The 20,108-nt window shown below is 48.0% G+C and overlaps 2 protein-coding genes across 2 annotated transcripts; both read left to right on the top strand.

The window, feature by feature from the left end:
* The first annotated feature begins 4,410 nt into the window (after window positions 1-4,410).
* On the top strand, window positions 4,411-18,394 carry LOC127202473 (small integral membrane protein 10-like protein 2A). Its single transcript, XM_051161083.1, has 2 exons — window positions 4,411-4,617; window positions 18,246-18,394. Exons 1-2 carry the CDS (start codon window positions 4,432-4,434, stop codon window positions 18,264-18,266), a joined length of 207 nt encoding a protein of 68 aa, XP_051017040.1. The 5' UTR covers window positions 4,411-4,431; the 3' UTR covers window positions 18,267-18,394.
* Fam220a (family with sequence similarity 220 member A) lies at window positions 18,323-20,101 on the top strand. The gene is given in 2 exon segments (XM_051161078.1): window positions 18,323-19,030; window positions 19,033-20,101. Coding segments are annotated over 2 exon segments (789 nt in total). The 3' UTR covers window positions 19,114-20,101.
* Window positions 20,102-20,108: the final 7 nt, after the last annotated feature.

Here is a 20,108-nt window from a genome sequence, read left to right as displayed (position 1 = left end):
CCCCAAATGTTGTGCCCAGATCACAAGAGCCACAAAAGACCACCAGGACTTGATACTGATGCAAACACAAGAGGACCTTTAATTTTCAACTTGAGCTGGGCTCTGACCATCACCAACATAGTGATATCCAGAAAGACTCCAGAACTCTGAGCTGAGGGTAAATTTATAGGTTCCTATCCCTCCTAGCATGCCCATAGCAGGGGAGTTCCAGCCTAGCAAGCATTCCATGGATCAGCCTAACTGTTAAATCAAACATTTAGTGGCCACATACATTAATACATTTTTAAAAAAGATTTATTTTTTTTATTTTTTATTTTATTATTATTATTATTATTATTTTTTTTTTGGTTTTTCGAGACAGGGTCTCTCTGTGTAGCCTTGGCCATCCTGGACTCACTTTGTAGACCAGGCTGGCCTCGAACTCACAGCGATTCGCCTGCCTCTGCCTCCCGAGTGCAGGGATTAAAGGCGTGCGCCACCACGCCCGGCTGATTTATTTATTTATTTTTATTATGCGGTATTCTGCCAGCATGTGTGCCTGCAGGCCAGAAGAGGACACCAGATCTCATTACAGATAGTTGTGAGCCACCATGTGGTTGCTGGGAATTGAACTCAGGACCTTTGAAAGAAGAGGTAGTGCTCTTAACCTCTGAGCCATCTCTGCAGCCCACATTAATACACTTAAGAGCTGGGCGTGGGGGTACACACCTTTAATCCCAGCATTTGGGAGACAGAAGCAGGAGGATCACTGTAAGTTCGAGGCCAGCCTGATCTACAAAGTGAGTCCTGGACAGCCAAGGCTACACAGAGAAACCCTGTCTCAAAGAACAAAAACAAAACCAAAAACCAACCAAACAAATACACTTAAGATAGTTCACCCCACCATGAATCCCTGAAGCTCACCGACCAACTTAATAGAAGCATAGCTAATTGAGTCTTCTCTATCTGGCCGTTATTGGCTGTTGCTTATATAACCTTGGAGAGAAGCCTTGTGAATGCTGTAACTTTCTACCTTCCTGGGCCTTGTAAATCACAGGGATTTCCTGAGCATGTAAATTGCATACATTTCCTGAGCCTTGTAAGTTGTATAAATTCCCCAAGCCTTGCACATTACATGAGTTTCTCTCCCTGTTCCTGGAGGGAGTGCTTCAATTCAGAGGAAATAACAACAGAACTCTAAGGCTGTCCTGGAACTCTAAACAATCCTCCTGCCTCAGCCTCCCAAATGCTGGGATTACAGGTGATAACCACCATATCCAGCTTCAGAAAAAGCTGTTGACCCACGCCTTGGATCATGTGTGCCCGTTCTTTCCTCCTGCATCTTGCTCTTCGGGTTAACCAAATGTGAATGTAAAAAAAATACTTCAGTAGTGCCTGAGAGATGGCTCCAAATGTTGGCTGCTCTTGCAGAGGACATTGGTTCAGTTCCCAGCACCCATATGGTGGCTTACAACTATCTGTAACTATAGTTCCAGGGGATCTGTGTGATGGCTAAAGAAATTTCATTTTATGCCAAGTAGCCATCTTGGTACACACTACCTGTTTCTCTCTGACTTCAGTCCCTAGAAGGTAACTTCCCAGTATCCCTAACTCAATGACCCCCACCCAAAAGTGTATAGCTGTGACTATCTACTTCTTGCTTATACAAATACTTAGAGTTTTATTTTTTGGGGGGGGCGTCACTTAACTTGGCAGAACAGACCCGTTTTCGCTTGCTTGTTCATACTGAAGGTCACCTTGAGCTTTTCTCCTTTTAAAATCTTTCCCTTACCCCCCTTCTCAAGAAAAATCTCAAATTTGGCTCAGAGATTGTTCATCCTGCAAGCAGCTAATCAATAAATCTTTAATTATAATTGGATCGACTCTATGGTCTTTTCCCAGGGGTTACAAACTCCATAACTTCGGGCACCCTTCTCTAGGCTCCACAAGTACCAGGCATAAGCATGATGTATACCAGGCAGAGGCAGGCGCATCACTGTAAGGTCGAGGCCAGCTTGGTCTACAAACTAAGTCCAGGACAGCCAAAGCTACACAGAGAAACCTTGTCTTGAAAAACAAAACAAAACAAAACAAACAAAACAAACAAAAGTCATGCATGATCCTGGTCATAGTCATAGACACTTGTAATCCCAGTACTGCAGTACTGGTGACACTTGTAACCCTAGTAGGCGTGAGAGCAAATAAATAAATAAATAATAAAAATTACAAAAAAAAAAAGGAAAAAAAATTCCTGTGGAGCCTGTTGGCCCGTCAGCCCAGCCCAGCCAGTGGTAAGCTCCAGGTTCAGTGAGGTGGGGAGTATCTGAGGAAGACACTAGACATCAGACTCTGACCTCCATGCACACGCACGTGTGCCCCCTCTCCAACACACATGCACACAGCACATACGGCATGCACAAAACCTAAAAAAGTCATAAACTGCTTCGTACAGGCATAAAATATTACGAAACTAAGTTGTTTTGTTTGCTGCAGTATTTGAGATTGAATCCACTGCCTCACTAAAGCGAGGCTGCCATATAAAGTTGCTAGTGTTGTTGTTGTTTGTTTTTGGTTTTTTAAGACAGTTTCTCTTGGTTGTCCAGGACTTGCTTTGTAGATCAGGCTGGGCTCAAACTCACAGTGATCCACCTGCCTCTGCCTCACACACACACACACACACACACACACACACACACCGTGAGCCTGTGGAGGTCAGAGGATAACTTGTAGGACTCCTCTTCTTCCACCATGTGGAGCCTAGGCATTGAACTAAGGTCACTGGGCTTGGCTGCAAGTGTCTTTACCTGCTGAATCATTTTACTGTCTCAAGGAAAGGAATTTCATATACAACTAATCATTAACCATTATTAGTCATGCACTGAATTCATAAATTCACTGAACTTACAATCTAAGGACTCAAGGGCTCTGGGTATAAAAGCCTTCTGTGTGCTTGGGACCATGCCCAGTGCTGCAAACCTGATCTCATCCATTTCTCACTAATACCTGGAGGCGGGACAGGGTGGGGCGAGTCCACATCCTCTTTTTCTGGAAGCAGGTCATGGTAGCGTGGAGAGGTTGCTGAAAACGGAACCCTGTTTCTCCGGGCCGGCTCTCTTCCAAGGTTCAGTCCATGAGCAGCGGGGGAGAGTGTATGTGAAGCAGAGGGCTCTCGTTGATCAGTTTGTTAATGAGTTTCCCTCTGAGCCTCTTCTTGTAACATTGTACCTGCACCAAAACACTTTTCACACTGACATTTCTAATTCCCCCTTCTCTCTCTCTCTCTGTCTCTCTCTCATACACACACACACATACACACACACACACACACAGACACAGATTAATGTAACCTAGGTTATTTTATTTTATTTTATTTTATTTTGAGACAACGTTTCTCTGTGTAGCTTTGCCTGTCCTGGGCTCGCTTTGTAGAACAGGCTGGCCTCGAGCTCACATAGACCAACCTGCCTCTGCCACTAGGATTACAGGTGTGTGCCACCACCTGGTTTCCTTTTCTTTCTTTCTTTCTTTCTTTCTTTTCTTTTCTTCCCTCCCCTTTCCTCCCCTCCCCTCACTTTTTTCTTTTCTTTTCTCTCTTTCTTTCTTTTTTTTCTTTTCTTCCCTCCCCTCCCCTCCCCTCCCCCTCACTTTTTTCTTTTCTTTTCTCTCTTTCTTTCTTTTTTTTTTTTTCGAGACAGGGTCTTTTTGTATTAGCCTTGGCTGTCCTGGAGTCGCTTTGTAGACCAGGCTGGCCTCGAACTCACATCAATCCACTTGCCTCTGCCTCCCAAGTGCTGGGGTTAAAGGTGTGAGCCACCACCGCCTGGCTTTCTTTTTCTTTCTTCTTTTCTCTCCTCTCCTCTCTTCTCTCTTCCTTTCCTTTCCCTTCCCTTCCCTTCTTTTTTCTCTCTTCTCTTCTTTTCTTTTCTTTTTTTTTTTCTTTTCTCCTTTCCTTTCTTTTTACCAAGATGGTGCCTTGTCAGGCAGCCCAGGCCAGCTTTGAATTCATTTTGTTCCTGCCTGAGCCTCTTGAGTGCTGGATTTAAGTAACAGGCTGGCGCCGCCTCTGTTGTTATTCTCGACTTCACCATTAGAGGGCGCCGGGACGCAACGCAGCGACTCTAGTCTCCCACGCACGCGCACTTCACCTGCCAGGAAAGCCGTCTGAGGGGCGGGGCGGAGGGCGGAGCCTGATGCCTGCGCAGGCGCAGGCCGGCTTTGTGACGTCAGGCCGCGCGGCCAGGCTAGGGATCCAGGTGGTAGCTCGCGGAGGCGCTTCCCGAGAGTGACGCGCCGACTCAGCTCCCCCGCGGCCCGCCCTCCCGCCGGCCTCGCCGCGGTCTCCCTTGCTCCCTGTGAGCGCTGAGCACTGAGCAGCGGCCCGGGGAGGAGGCCCTGGACGACGCGGCGCGGAGAGGGAGGGCGGGCGGGCAGTGGGAAGCCGCGGGTCTCTATATGGCGACGGCTCTGTCGGGTCTGGCTGTCCGGCTGTCGCGCTCGGCCGCCGCCCGCTCCTATGGGGTCTTCTGCAAGGGGCTGACCCGCACGCTGCTTATCTTCTTTGACTTGGCTTGGCGGCTGCGCATCAACTTTCCCTACCTCTACATCGTGGCTTCCATGATGCTCAACGTGCGCCTGCAGGTAGGTGAGCCGCGCCCTCGGCATCCCTGGGTCGCGCGGCCCTGCCCACCTGGCTCGCCGGCATGCAGGTGCTGGGGGTTCCTGCCATCAGACGGAGGCTGAGTGTGGACCAAACCAAGCATCGTGCATTTCCCCCCTCGTAACCCCATTCTGCATAGACGATGCTTCAAAGGGCAGGTCCCACATCTGGGGGTGGGGTCCAAGGAAGGATGACAGGAAGGTCCCTTAGGACGCTTTGTCCTTAAAAATGACAAATTGTCCTGGCGACCCTGTAGCAGCGAGTTCCTTTGTGATTTTTGCTTCCCAAAACTTCGCGAAGGTTTATTATATTATCCTTGTACCTTTAGACCGAAAGTGAATGGTGTTTTCACCACTGTTTCCGATTCCGATTTATTCTGGCCAGGGGTTAGAAATGGCGATGAGGATGAAGATGAGAGAACGAGATAAAACAAATTCTGAGGCCTGAAACAATTTAGACGTGGGATAACCGCATGCCTGCCTCACCATTCTGGAGGCCGCGATTGCTGGAAATGACTGACATTTCCCTGTCTCTTGAATTACAAAATGCCTTTTTCTAGCAGAGAGGGCTTGCCAATTTGAGTGTTCTGCCTCAAAAAGTAAGAAAGGCTGGGTAGTGAGCTTCCCTTGGATTCTGTTTACACCTTGGAGCGGGGCTCTGTTGGAGGAAGGACTCGGCTCCACCCCTGGGAAGCGTATAATCTTGACAGTATTGGTGGGTTTTTTTGTTTTTTTGTTTGCTTGTTTTTGTTTTTTGTGGTTTTGGAGATGGACCCGGTGGGATCTTTGCATTTCCTATAGGCAAGGGCTCGCCCCTGCCCCAGACTTACTGTACACACGTCGTTCCCTGGTGTACAGAGGAGCCAGTTCTGAGTAGCATACCTAGTTTTTCTGCAGTTGGGTCAAAATAAAGTGTAATAGTCTTGGTGTGTGTGAAAATGGCCTCCGACGCAGGTGGTTACAGACCACGTGAAATTTGAAACCAAGTGTGTAGATCAAAACTGGTGAAAGTGAGTTAAGAAAAACCAATTTTAGGGTCCAAATCGGGATGCTTTTACTTTTCTTTGGGGGTAGGGGTGGCATGTCAGGTGTGTACCATTCCACCTGGTTACGAGGTGCTGCTGGGATCAGCCTTGGGGCTTCCTCCTTGCTAGGCAAGCACTCTAACAAGGGATCTGTACCTCTGCTCCCAAATTAAGATACTTTTGCGTGAACAAGGGCTTGTGGCATCTTAAATGATAGCAGGTCTTGGGGCAGAACCAGCAAACTTTTACAGCAGGTGCCACAAATAAGCAGAGTGTTGGGTGTTGGGAACTGAGATAAACAAGGAAGCCTGTGTTCTTGCTGATCACCAACCTGTAGAAACAAGGCCCCGTGTTCCTGCCAGATCTGGTAACCTTCTGTGAGAGAAATGAGGCATCCTGATTTTTAGACACCAAGTTAGCTCAGAGTTTTCAAGCAAAACAAGCAAAAAACCCAACAACAACAACAACACCTTTGGGGATAAAACAAATACGTTTGCAGTACATGTTTGACCTATCCAGTTCCCACTTTGGAAACTTGGCATCTAGAGTTACATATGATTCATACTTAGTTAGCAAATGACATGAAAAACTACAAGAGATTACTACAAAATATGTCTTGAGGAGCGCGGTGGCTCAAGCATTTAATCCCAGCAGAGGCAGGCGGATCTCTGTGAGTTCGAGGCCAGCCTAAGTCTACAAATTAAGTCCAAAACAACCAGGGCTATACAGAGAAATGCTGTCTCAAAAAGGAAAAAAAAAAAAGCCCCCCCCCCAATGTGTCTCAAATTGCTGTGTTTTGTAACATTAAAAACAACAACAACAGGCTAGGATGTGGCTCGGGTGGTAGACTGCTTGCCTAGTCTGCACAGAATCCGAGGTCTAGTCCCCAGTGCCGCATAAACTGCATGTGGTGCTCCATGCCTGGAATCCTAGCATTGGGGCGGTAGAGGCAGGACAGTCAGGCCTAGGATCATTTTTGACTATGTGTCCAGACCCTGTGTAAATAAACGAAACCTAACAGAACTTCCTCATGTATTCATTTGTTATCTGTACCCTTCCTTAGTCTAAGCTACTCCATTTGCTAGCCTGGACTTTTATGTATTCTCCATCTGTTTCCCACTGGTCAGTTAGAGGTGTCACATACACATCTTACACACACACACACACACACACACACACACACACACACACACACAGGATGCATCTATCTGTGAGTGTCTGCATCCTCTGAAGCAGTTGCCAACGTCTGGCTCCCGTTCTCTGCAAAAGCAGCAAGCATCTCTAACAGCCGAGCCGTCTCTCTGGCTCCCTAGAGAAGTCTTCTAAACATATATGTCATGTCCCGGCATCCTTAAACGTGGCCACAGCGAGGACGTGCTTATCTTTAGCACGTATGGATGTGGCTTCCACTAACCCCTCACCCAGCTCGCACCTCGATGACTGAGTTAGGCCTTATCAGGGTCTCCTCTTTACTCCCTTCTCCCGGGGTACCGGGCATGTCTTCCCTTGCAGGGACGATCTTACAGTTTAGTTCTTTCAGAGGGAACCTTTGTAGTCTTGCACCGGTTTCCTTTGCTGCAGGAGTTTGTTTTATAAGCGATACCCAGTGGCAGATTCCATGCCTGGTGTTTCCTAATTGCGTATCTGTTTGTAGGACAGTGAGATCATCTCTGGAAAGGTGAGTCAGATCCATATTTCATAATAATGGGGAGCGCGCACTGTACTGATGAAAGGCAAGTGCGTTTGAGGGGCGGGAAACGGATCTGTAACGTGTGGAGTGAGCAGTGAATGCAAGCCTATCCATAGCGCGTAGCAAGGGCAGTTCCATGGGTTCCAGAGCAAGTCATGATTTGGGTCCAGCCAGCTTTAGAGAAAGAAGCTGAGGGGAGCCAGACACAGGCTGGGTCAAGTGGGCCCAGGTAATGCGCTTTCACCAAGTGCTTTGGGAATGTCTTTTTTGTTTTCTTCTGAGACAGGGTCTTGCTGTGCAACCGTGGCTGGCTCGAAACACTGTAGAATTCCTTATGTAGACCAGGCTGGCCATAATTCAAAGAGACCTGCTTGCCTCTTCCTCATGGCCCATTTACCACTGCCCAGCTAGAAGAGGATTTTGTTTGTTTGTTTGTTTGTTTTTCGAGACAGGATTTCTCTGTGTAGCCTTGGCTGTCCTGGACTCACTTTGTAGACCAGGCTGGCCTCGAACTCACAGCGATCCACCTGGCTCTGCCTCCTGAGTGTTGGGACTAAAGGTGTGTGCCACCCCGCCCGGCTTAGAAGAGGATTTCTAAGACCCCTGTAAGGGTTTTAGGCTTGATCTTGGACCTGGCCAAATGCAGCCTTTTCATGCTGGGGGAGGGAGGTGTTTTGGGTTACAATGCCATACCTGCAATCAATCAATCTCTCTCAGACTCTCTCTCTCTCTCATCACTACTGCACAGCTTCATACTTGAAACCTTTACATCTGCTGCTTTAAGCTCCCCTGAAGGCTTCAGGGCTTTTGTTCTTCGTGAGAAATCACTAACTGAACCTAACTTTAGGGTTTAATTATTCTGACCTTTGGGCAAAGGAAAGCGCAATAAGAAGTAGTCTGACTAAAGGGGACGCTTGAGCAGCTCACAGCCCTTTTCCCTTCAGCATACTGTTCCCTTCCTCCATTATGGGGGAACTGGAATGTGTTTAAAAGATTGGGCCCTACAGAACTTGTTTTCTCCTGTATTTAAATCTCTTGTTCAGGGGCTGGAGGGATGGCTCAGTGGCTAAGAGCACTCTGCTCTTCCAGAGGTCCTGAGTTCAATTCCCAGCAAGCACATGGTGGCTCACAACCATCTATAATGGGGTTTGATGCCCTCTTCTGTCATACATGCAAATAGAACACTTAAATAAATAAATAATAAATATTAAAAAAAAAATAAATCTCTTGTTCATACGGCATTTGGGGTCTCCCTTACCCCTTTGGCAGTCCTGGGTATGGAATCCAAGGCCTCGTGCACACTAAACCTGGGTGTTCTTGCAGAGGACCTGGGTTCCTTTCCCAACACCCACAAGATGGCTCACAACCATATGTAACTCCAGTTCCGGGTCTGTAGGCACCAGGCGAACATTCATACACACAGAACAAATCTTTAACAAAAATTTTTATTTTTAATTTTTGTGTATGGATGCTTTGTCTGCATTTATGTGCACCGTGCTTGCCCCCGGTGCCTGTGGAGGCCGGAAGAGGGGATCAGATCCCTCGGAACTGGATTTGCAGGCAGTTGTGGACTGCCATGTGATTGCTGGGAATTGAACCCCAGTCCTCTGAAAGAGCAGCCCTTGCTCATATCTGCTGAGTCATCACTCCAGCCCACAAATAAATAAATCTTTAAAAACAAACCAGTTTGTGGCCAGTGAGATGGTTAAAGGTGCTTGCCACCAACTTTGGCAGCCTGAGTTGGAGCCCCAAGACCCACATGATCAAGGAATGAATGACTCCTGAGAGGATTGTCCCATGACAGAAGTGACTCCACACACAAACACTTGTATCCTCCCATTCCTCCCTCCCTCCTGCTTTCACCCTTTTCCCCTCCCCTAGGTCTATGACCGAGGGGGGGTAACAAAAAGTTTTTAAAAAGTACTGTTTGCAAACAAATCGTGTGTGTGTGTGTGTGTGTGTGTGTGTGTGTGTGTGTGTGTGTGTGTGTGTGTGTGTGTGTGTTCCCAGCTACTTGGGAAACTGAGACAGGAAGATCACTTGAGTCCAGAAGAGTTGGGGGGCGCGCACGTGCGCGCACACACACACACACACACACACACACACACAGAGAGAGGTCAACCTTGGGTGTCTGTTCTCAAGTGCAAGCCTCTTAATACTTTTGAGACAGGGTCTCTCATTGGCTTTAAGCTCACTAATTGGACTAGATTGGCTGGCCAGGGAGCCCGAGGGATCCTCCTGTCTCCAGCAGTTCTCCATGTCTAGCTCCGCGCACGCTGGGATGCTAAGCACATGACAGCTCACACAGCTTTTTTCTGTGAACTCTGGGGGCTGGAGCTCAGCTCTCACGCTTGCGTGGCAAGTGCTTCACTGACTGAAGTGCCTCCTCAGCCAGTTTGTGGTCAGTGTGGGCAACACAGTGACAAGATCCCTGTCCCAAAATAGAAAAAGGATCGGAGAGACTGCTCTTGGAGAGGAGTGGAGGTTCCTATCCAACACTGATGCTTACACTCAGTAGGCCAGGACAGCTTGTAATTCCTGCTCCAGGGGACCTGTTGAGTTCGTCTGGCCTCTGAGGGCACTGTACTCACAAGAACATCCCCTTCCCACCTTAAAAATAAAATCCCCCCAACCCTCCTGCTGGATGTGGTGGCGCATACCTTTAATCCTAGCACTCTGGAGGCCTGAGGCAGGTGGATTGATGTGAGTTCGAGGTCAGCCTGGTCTACAAAGCAAGTCCAGGACAGCTAAGGCTACATTGTCTTAAAAAAACAAAAAATAAAATAATAAATAAATAAAACAAACCCTCCCCCAAATAAAGCCAGGCAATCTTTAATTCCAACACTTGACAGGCAGAGGCAGGTAGACCTCTGAGTTCTAGATCAGCCAGGGCTACAAACAAAAAAGAAAAGGAAAAAAGTGCTGCTTTTAAGTAAGCCTCAGTCTTCTGAGGTTTTAGCTTCTCAGTTTTTCACACAGCATGGGAATACAGATGGTGGGAAGTGAGAATCTATACCAGTCACCCATAGTAAAAGCTATGTGGGTGGGCCCTAGTAGCACACACCTGGAATCCCCGTACATGGGAGGTGGAAACTGGAGGATCAGGAGTTCGAAGCCAGCCTGGGCTACACGAGACCTTGCCCCTCTCCAACCAAGAGTTAAAAATTAAAAATATCTAGTAGTTAAAAACAAAACGAAACTGAGTGTTGATGGCACACACCTTTGGTGGGTGGCTCTCTTGAGTTATCCCATGAGAAGCATGGAGCAAATGTCTTAGCCCCAGGTGACCCAAAAAGAAGGCCAGAAAAGGACGAAGAAAAGACGGTGAGAATCACAGACCTTGTTTTGCCTGCTGCTGCTTTCTCCCTTCTGCCCTATGCTCAGCAACCCTTCTATGCTCTTAACCACTCCGCTCCTTGTCTCCCTCTTCCTCCCCTTCCCTCTCCGAGTCCCCCCTCCCCCCCCCCCCACTCCCCTTTTGTTGAGACAGGGTTTCTCCCCTGGCTGTCCTGGAACTGGCTCTGTAGACCAGGCTGGCCTTGAACTCAAGAGATCTGCCTGCCTCTGCCTTGACTTAAAGGCATGTGCCACTACCCACCCAGTTCCTTTCCTCTGCTTTAGTTTTGGGGATTGGACCCACAGCCTCTTGTCCACTGAGCTACATCCCTGGCTCCTTGCTCCAATCTCCTCTTTCTGTTATATCTTAATTGTTCTGTGTGCATGTGTGCCTGAGTGTGTCCATGTGCCCACAGGATGTCATATGGCTGTGTGGATGTCAGTGCACTACTTGCAGGAGTGTCTTGTCTCCTACCATGTGGGTCCTGGGGCTTGAACTCAAAAGACATCAGGCACGATAGCAAAGCACATTTCCCCACTGAGCTTTCTCACAGGCCACAGCTGCTCTTTCTCCTCTCTCTTCATGGGCTTTAGGGCCCTCTCACCACTTGGACATCTTTTCCCCCTTGTGTTTAATAAGTCTTTGCTTTACCAAGCATTGTGCTACAGCCTGGAATCCAGCATAGAGAGATGCTAAGCGAGAAAAAATTCATAATGAACATGAACCCGCATCTCAAAAGGCCAAAAAATAAAAAATAAGAAAGTATCATACTAGTTAAGTGTATAATTCAGGGAAGTTAATACCTTTCCGTATCGGGTGCTGTCACCTCCCCATTCTCAGAGCTGCTACTTCACATGGAAGTCTCCCTCTTCCGAGGGGGGAGGGAAGCTGGCTGGCATCCGAATAAATCAGAGGACCTCACTGATAAGCGGACACTTTAGTAAAACCTTGGTAGAGGTGTTGCCTCATTCATGGCTGGGTATGAGGATTACAGACCGTGGACAGAGGGCAGAGCTGTCACCAGGACCCACACCTGGGGTGAGCCTGGAACAACAGGAAGCTGGAGGCTGGGGTAGTGAGCCAGGAGGAGCGTGGTAGATTTGTGCAGAACGCATTGGAACAGCTCCCTTTTTGCTTTTTCTTGGTAATTTAGAGGGGCGGGGGAGTGTGTGTGTGTGTGTGTGTGTGTGTTGGTTAGAGGTTGTTTTGTCTGAATCAGCTCTCTCTATAACGTTGGTCCTGGGGATCAAATTTGGGTCATCAGGTTTGGCAAGAAAGTGCCTTTACTTGCTGAGCCATCTCACTTGGCCCAGCACCTACATTCTTTCTTTCTTTCTTTCTTTTTTTTTTTTTAATGTGTGTGTGTGTGTGTGTGTTGATGCAGGTGCCTGTGGAGGCCACAAGTAGGATGTTGGATCCTCTGGAGCTGGAGTTACAGTGTGGGTGCTGGAACCTGAACTTGGATCCTTTCCAGGAGCAGCAAATGCTCCTGTCCTCAGAGCCATCTATTTCTCCAGCCTCTTTCCTGTACTCTGGACTTGCTTAGTTGTTTTGAGACAGCCTCACCAGCCTGACCTAAAACTCATCTTAACAGCTTCGGCTACTGGGATTTCAAGCCCTTTGCCCTGTCCTCCTAAGTCCTGGGGTCACAGGCTAGTGCCGTCACGGGAGCCTCCTTGACCCGTGGGGTCACAGGCTAGTGCCATCATGGCAGCCCCCTTGACCTGTGGGGTCACAGGCTGGTGCCATCACAGCAGCCCCCTTGACCTGTTTCAGAACGATATGTTTCTGAACGAGTTTTAGAAATAACTGTGTGTGGTTCAGGCAGATTTTACAGTATATGGATCTGGGGCTGCGGAAAAGGTGAGACCCGACACCAGAGGTTGTCCTTGACCTTCACATGTGCGCTCACGCATGTGCCCATCACACATATAACGACTGTTTTAAAGTATGTGAACTCATTCTATTTATTCTAACGTTAGAAGACATTTATCATATTTAAGGTGATGGGGACACACAAGTGTAAAACTGCTTACTGCTTTCTTCTGGGCCTGCACTTAGCATGTGCTGGGCTCTGGGCTCCAGCCCCAACCTGTCTGTTCTTGGAGAGGGAAGACCCAGTTTCTTCCCCTCCTGTTAGTATTGCAAGGATGCAATAAAATTGAGTAAGCATGAACTCCTTCTACCTGCACAAGAATGAATGCAGAGGAGCTGGGACTGTAGCTCAGCAGGGGTGAGGCCCTGGTTTAACAGCGTGGGCTCGGGGCTGAAATGACCACCCACAGAGTGGAAGAAAGCATTTCTTGGCAAGTGAATTTGGTAAAGGGTTAATATCCTGAATAGAGAAAGATTTCTTACAATTAAAAAGAAATAGAATGAAAATTGAGCAGCCCAATCCAGTTATTGGCAAAGTGCTGGAATAGAGATTTAGCTAAGAAGGCACACAGATGTCCTTGAGAAGATCCTGGGCTCTGAGAGAAAGCAGATTTCAGGAGCAGTGGGAGGCCACGTTACACCTGTTAGGATGGCTGGTGTTACGGCAGAGGGTGGGGGGAAGGGTTGCAGAAATAGATGTTGGTATAGGTATGTGCCCTCAGTACTTGTGTGCTGCTGGTGGGGGTGTAAAATGCTTGGCTGTCATGAGAGCCTGGTGGTTCTTCACACAGTGGACCGTGGACTTAACGCACAGTCTAGTAAGTCTAAGAGGTTTGAAAACGGTTTAAAGTCCAGTGCTCCAGTCTTAGTAAACAGTGCCCCAAAGGCGGCAGCAGCAAGACTGTGGACAGGGGAGTGGATAAATATTGCCCTGGGAATGTGGCCTGGCTGGAAGAGACCTTGTCTACATGCCCTGAGCCCTGGGTCTCATCCCGAGGCAAGGTGTGCTAGGCCTGTAGTCCCAGTACACAAGAAGTGGACTCAGGAGCATCAGGAGTTCAAGGTCATCTTCAGCTATATAGTCACTTGAGGTCAGCCTCACTTTTTTTTTTTTTTCCAAGACAGGGTTTCTCTGTGTAGCCTTGGCTGTCCTGGACTCACTTTGTAGACCAGGCTGGCCTCGAACTCACAGCGATCCGCCTGCCTCTGCCTCCCGAGTGCTGGGATTAAAGGCGTGCGCCACCACGCCCAGCTCCAGCCTGCCTATTTGAGACCCTGCCTTCACCATAGATAGACAGATGATTTATAGATAGATAGATTTTAAAAGAAAGGATAAGTTAAAGACACAGTCCTGAGAACCCTGTAGACCTTTCCCTGCCTTCTCTACTATGAGCATACTACTTGGATGGCCTCAGTTTCTTCCACCCTGTGCTTTTCCACTGCTGGATCCCTCTTTGAATCTATTAATAGTTGCCACTTCTGCAGATCATCTTCAGTTGGCTGCTGCACCTTTGGGCTGTTGTCACTATCTGACAATGAATAATGCTGCTGTGGGCATCTTTGTACACATTTGTATGTGTGTGGTTGTGTGGAGCATGTACATGAGTGTGGGTGCATGTACCCAAGCGCACACTGAGATAGCTTCTCACTGAACCGGAAGCTCACTGTCTCAGCAAGCCTTGCTGACCAGCCACCGCTGGGGATTTTGTCCCGGAAGTCCTGGGGTGACAGGTGCTCATGTGGCCACACCTACCGTTTTGGGGGTGTGTTTGTTTTAAGTGTGAGGGATTTGAACTTGGGTTCCCATGCTAGCACAGGAAGTGCTGTTACCCCCTGAGCAATCTTCCCAGCCCTGCTTTGTTTATTGAGACAGGGTTTTCTGACCTCCACTCTGACTTTATACCCAGGCTGTCTTGGAACTTAGCCATGTATTTTTACACAGGTCTTGAACCCAAGATGGTTCTTTTGCCTCAAGCCCCTGAGGCACTAGTCACCCATACCTAGCTGTTACTTGAAGTTTTAAAAAGTCTGTTCCATTAATTACTTTTTCTAAAAGTTTTGTTTGTTTATTATGTATACAGTGCTCTGTCTGCATGTATACCTGCAGGCCAGAAGAGGGCATCAGATCACATTATAGATGGTTGTGAGCCATCATGTGGCTTGCTGGGAATTGAACTCAGGACCTCTGGAAGAGCAATCTGTGCTCTTAACCTCGGAGCCGTTTCTCCATCCCCAATTAAAGAATTTTTTTTTAGCATGTTATATTTTGGCTTTGAGAGAGGGGAGGTTTGAGACAGGAGCTCATTGTATGGTCTAGGATGGCCTTGAAATAGAATTTTTCTTGCCTCATCCTCCCAAGAGCTGGATTCAAAGTATACCATGGTACTCACCCTGAAAATCATTTTAAAGGTTTATTTCTATTTTATGTGTATGTGAGTGCCCACAGTTATGTCTGTGCCCCACATTGCATCCCTGGTCCTCAAAGGCCAGAAGAGGGTGCAGATTCACGGTAACTGGAGTAACAGGTGGTTGTAAGCAGCCATGTGGGTGCTGAGTTCAAACACCAGTCTTCTGCCAGAGCAGCAAGGGGTGAACCCTCTGTCCAGTCCCCTGAAGTTTATTTTGTGGAGTCAAAGACAGGGTTTCTCTGTGTTATCTTGGCTCTCCTGGACTCGCTTTGTAGACCAGGCTGCCCTCGAACTCATAGTGATCCACCTGCCTCTGCCTCCCAAGTGCTGGGATTACAGGTGTGTGCCATCACACCCAGTACTTAACAATCTTTCTTGATATTTGATGTTTGTTATCACTAGAAAATCCTTACCAACCCCAAGGATATGAGGGATTCACATATATTCTGGTGCTGTTACTTTATATGCTTTTGAGATAGAATCTTACCATGTAGTCCATGCTGGCCTCACACTGGGGAGCCTCCTCCGTACCTGGATTACAGTCATGTACACCATACTTGTAACTTGGTGTGTGTGTGTGTGTGTGTGTGTGTGTGTGTGTGTGTGTGTGTGTGTGTTTGAATCAAATCAAAGGCGTAGCCAGCTGTGGTGGTGCACACTAGCACTTGGGAAGCAGAGGCAGGCTGATTTCATTGAGTTCAAGCGTAGCCTTGTCTACCTACATAGTAAATTCTAGGCATAGTAAGACCCTGGTCTCAAAAACAAAACAACCAAATCAACTAAGAGGTCTGTGCGTACAGTACAGGCTAAAGGGCTCTCCCATTGGGCTTTCCTCCTGTCCCTCCGTATTGATTTTGAACCCTAAGCTGGCCCTCGGACACTAAATAATTGAGGATGACCTTGAACTTCTGCTCCTCCTTTCTCTGCTCTGTGAGTGCTGAGAGGACAGTCGTGCGCCACCACACCAGGTTCACTTTAACTTTCAGAGGCCAAGGGCAACCTCCAACGTCTTTCCTTAGGTGCTGTTCATCTTGTTTCCTAAGACAGTCTAGTCTCTGTCACTGGCCTGGAACTTGCTCAGTAGGCTAAGCTGACTGCCCAGCAAAACTCTTGGACTTGCCTGCCTCCACCGTCCTACTGCTTCCTCTTGGATTATAGGACTGGAATTGAGGTCTTTCTAGCCCTTATTTTCATTTTAATTAAAAAATTTTATTTGTGGGTGTATGTCCACAGCAGCCAGAAGAGGATATTGGCTCCCTCAATGCTGGACTTTTAGGCAGTTGCGAGTTGCCTTTCTTGGCTGCTGGGGACTGAACTTGCTGCCCCACTGAGATGCCCTTCTCTGTTGTGGTTTCTTTTCTGCCTTCGCTTTACCAAACATCCCAGCAGCCTATCATTTATTCCCCGAGACACTGGGCTGCTGCCACTGCCGCTGCCTGTGGGATGCTGGCTGGAGAGGCTGCTCTCTGCTTTCTCACGCTGAGCCCACAGCCCCACTGGAGGAAGGACACCAGGTTGCCCAGCTCCCCAAGAGCTGGGTGTATAGCTTCTCTATTGAATGTGCTTTTGAGCAGATGTGTGGCCAGGAGACAAGGCGTGGCTGTGGGACACAGATGCTTGCCTAGTCAGTGGAAGAAACTCAGTGATGTATCCTTTCTGTGGTCATGAGTCAGCTTCCCTTAGAAGGGTGGTGGTGTCTTTCCTCATCCTCCGTAGTGTGGGCCCAGCCAGGGCCCAGCCGTACCACAGTCCACTTACCCACGCTCCACACCTGCGGGCAGGCTAATCTTAGAGTGTGTGCTGGAGCCATCAGCACCCAGGATCCTGCTCCCTGGCCCATTGTCCTGCCCTTAGGACTAGCCTTCCTAGCTTGCTTTGGAAAGTATCGGGGGCAGGATATTTTTAGGTTACAAAGCAGTGGTAGTCTGGATTGTCAGGTGCCTGAGGCCATTAATAGCCTGGGTTAGGGAAGGTGAGGAGACAGGCATCCGGCAGGACGGCAGCTGCCTAACTGGGTCAGGCCTATTGTCATCTGGCAGGTTGGCCGCCTCATACAGGGCAAGGGCTTGTGTGATGCCTTCTCCTGACTGCCATGCGGATCTTGGACGTACCTGGGAGCCTTTGCTCCCACTGCTCTGTTATGTTCTCTTAGCATCTTCACATGGCGAAGGGAGTGGATATTGAGGGGCTGACTCCCCCAGTGTTGCATTTTACTTTTCCCTTGAACTTGGAAATAAACCCTCCTCTGTCAGTGTTTTGCTGGGCAGGTTTGTTTGCTGTAACTTACCAGTGTTGCTTCTTTTGTGGACTTCACATGGATGGGTGTTGGGGGCGCTATAAGACCTGGCCCAAAGGGGTTAATTGTGTTTTTATATAAACACAGAGCAGAGTAAGGAGGATCTTGTTTGTTTGCTTGTTTGTTTGTTTTTACTTTTTTAAATTTATTCTTGTTTTTTTGTTTTTTTTTTTGTTTTTTTTTTTTTGAGACAGGGTTTCTCTGTGTAGCCTTGACTGTCCTGGACTCAAACTCACAGCAATCTACCTGCCTCTGCCTCCCAAGTGCTGGGATTAAAGGCGTGCGCCACCACACCTGGCTTGTTTGTTTGTTTGGGTTTTTGTTGTTGTTGTTGTTTTATATATGCTTTATTCACATATTTGCCTGTTTGAGTCAGGGTATTATGTAGCTCAGGCTTGTTACAGTATTTTGTATCCGTTCAGCCTACAAAGCAAATAACTGACACAAAGCAAATAACTGAAACGTACTTTAAACCAGGCAGAGTCTGAACTGATTCTAATCTACTCGTAAACTAAACAAACTACTCTAAACCTTATAACATACATATATTCTAAACACTTGCCGCTATGACCCCTGGGCCAGTCTACATCCAGTTCCCACCGTCCTCCAACCGTCAAAAAACCTCTTCCCACTTCAGCAGTCAAACTTTTCTCCTCCCTTCCAGGAAGTCCCGCCTTCCACTTCCTGTCCTTCTGCCCAGCTGATTGGCTAAACAGCTCTTTATTGACGATTGATACATTCATTTAGTATTCTTCCACAATGGCTGGCTTCAGACCTTCACTGGCGGTCCTCCTGGCTTCCACCTCTGTGCTGTAAGCCCATGCTGGTCTGGAGTTCGTTACAGAGCTGGGCTGACCTATGACAGTGGTCAGTGCTCCCACTCTCTGGCTTCTGTTCACTCTGTGTTTGTGGATACTTCATGTGTGTGAATGTTTTAACAATCTTCTGTCACAGATTTTCATTTGATTATCTTTTCCAGGTTCATATTGAGATCCACTGAAGGCCACCCCTGACTGATAGGCATCACCCGGCTCGCTGCATCAGAGGGCGCAAAACATGAGGGGCGGAAGAGGGGCCTTGGGTGTTTGCCTGACCAATGTAAGGCAGTCACAAGGAGGTGACCTGGACAGACTATCATGCGGCCTTAAGAAAAGAAGTCAGAAGGGGAGCCCCAGCCCATCAGCCGTGCCTTTCTGGACAGACCAGCCTGCAGCAAATACCGATGGAAAATCACAGGCCACGGTGGCAGCATCTTTGGAAGTGACACATGACCAGAGCAAGGCCAACCTCACACTTCACAGTGGCTACAAAGTGCTTCAGTATCTGAAGGGGTCAACGGGAAGAGAGTCGCCTCCAGTGGCCCCTGTAAGCAAGGCTGTGGCTCTGTTCTCTGCTCCTTCGGAAGAGCATCTAGCTGGGGTGTCCTTTGGCATTGTGGAGGCACTGGGAAGTGACTGGCCAGGAAGAGGGCCCAGAGCCACAGACAGCCGTGCACAGTACCCCAAAGGAGAGTCCTGGGTGTCAGGATGGCCAGGCCATCCAAAACTGAGAGAAATGGGATTCCTGAAAGGTGAACCGCTAAGCGCTATCCCCGAGGGGCTGGGCACCGGGTTGGAACTGCCTTACCCATATTCTGAGCTGTGCCAGCTGCCATGTGCTTATGCCCAGTACGAAGCTCTGCCAGAAGAAGAGACGAGATGTGTGTCCCTTGACCATGTAAACCCCGTGTTTTCAGAGCAAACAGTAGGGTCCGAGAATGCGCTTGCAAGTATTTCAGATGATCTGCAGGTAGTCCTGGGGTCACTGGCTGTGCAGTCCTCCAGGGTAGCAAGTCTCAGCTGCCATAGTTAAGGTGCAAGCAGAACAATAAAAATAGCAGAGTAATTTTAAAGGTTGTCTTACACTTTCTTTTGCATTAAGTCTGGCACATGCTGCAGCCATTCGGTTCCTGCTCCGATTCCTGTGGCCAGACACCTTGCCAGTTGATGCAGAGGGACATCTTTTGAGCGTGTTTTTAATCGTTTCAGAAAGACACTCAGAACTGGGAAATAATTAACTGTCTCTTGGGTATGCAGCTTATAATGTCCACTCCTTAAATGACCTTTATAAAAATTAACAAAGTACAAAGAGAGAGTTACTTTGGGGGGAAAAAGTCTTCATTTAAAAGAGATCACAAGTTCTGGATCTGTGAAAAGGAAAATACTTCATTTGTGATCTCTGTTTTGTCAGCAGATAAATCTTAAACTCTCCTGTGATTTAAAATTATCCTAAATTTAATACTGCAACTTCTCCAAAGTGCCTCCATTGAAAAACTGCAATTCATACAGAAGGTGAGGAGCCTGCGAGAAAGGACATTTGCTGGCTGGTCTCAGAGACTATAAAACGCAGAACTGGTAAGACTGGACGTGGCCAGAGCGAGGCTCACAGGAGGTGCAGAGGACAGCTCCCGTCAGACAGCCAGAGGTGAGCGGCGACAGGCGGCATCTGGGATGCTTGCCTTGAGAGTGGCTCTCCGCAATGAAGACCTCTGCGCCCAATGGCTCTCCTCTGATCAGTCATCCGGAAGGACGCGTTCGCTTTAAGATCTTTTTCTCTGAAGTGACTCTCCCTTTGTGGCTTGTTGATAAGTTTAATAAAGGTCATGTAGAGAGTGGACGTCTTTAAGCCTCCTACCCAAGGGATAGTTAAAAACAGCCATGGGGGTGGGGGCTGACTGTATATGTCATTTATATTGTGTGCTAAATTACTATATGCCATGGGCTATTTTAGTGTTTTGGGAAAATAATAAAATCTGTCCTTTAGCATAATAAATGTTTTATTTTGTGTGTGCGCTTATATTCTC

The sequence above is a fragment of the Acomys russatus genome, chromosome 19, assembly GCF_903995435.1.
Source record: "Acomys russatus chromosome 19, mAcoRus1.1, whole genome shotgun sequence".
NCBI lineage: Eukaryota > Metazoa > Chordata > Mammalia > Rodentia > Muridae > Acomys > Acomys russatus.
The sequence above is the reverse complement of the archived record's forward strand: the minus strand, read 5'-3'. Positions and strand labels throughout refer to the sequence as shown.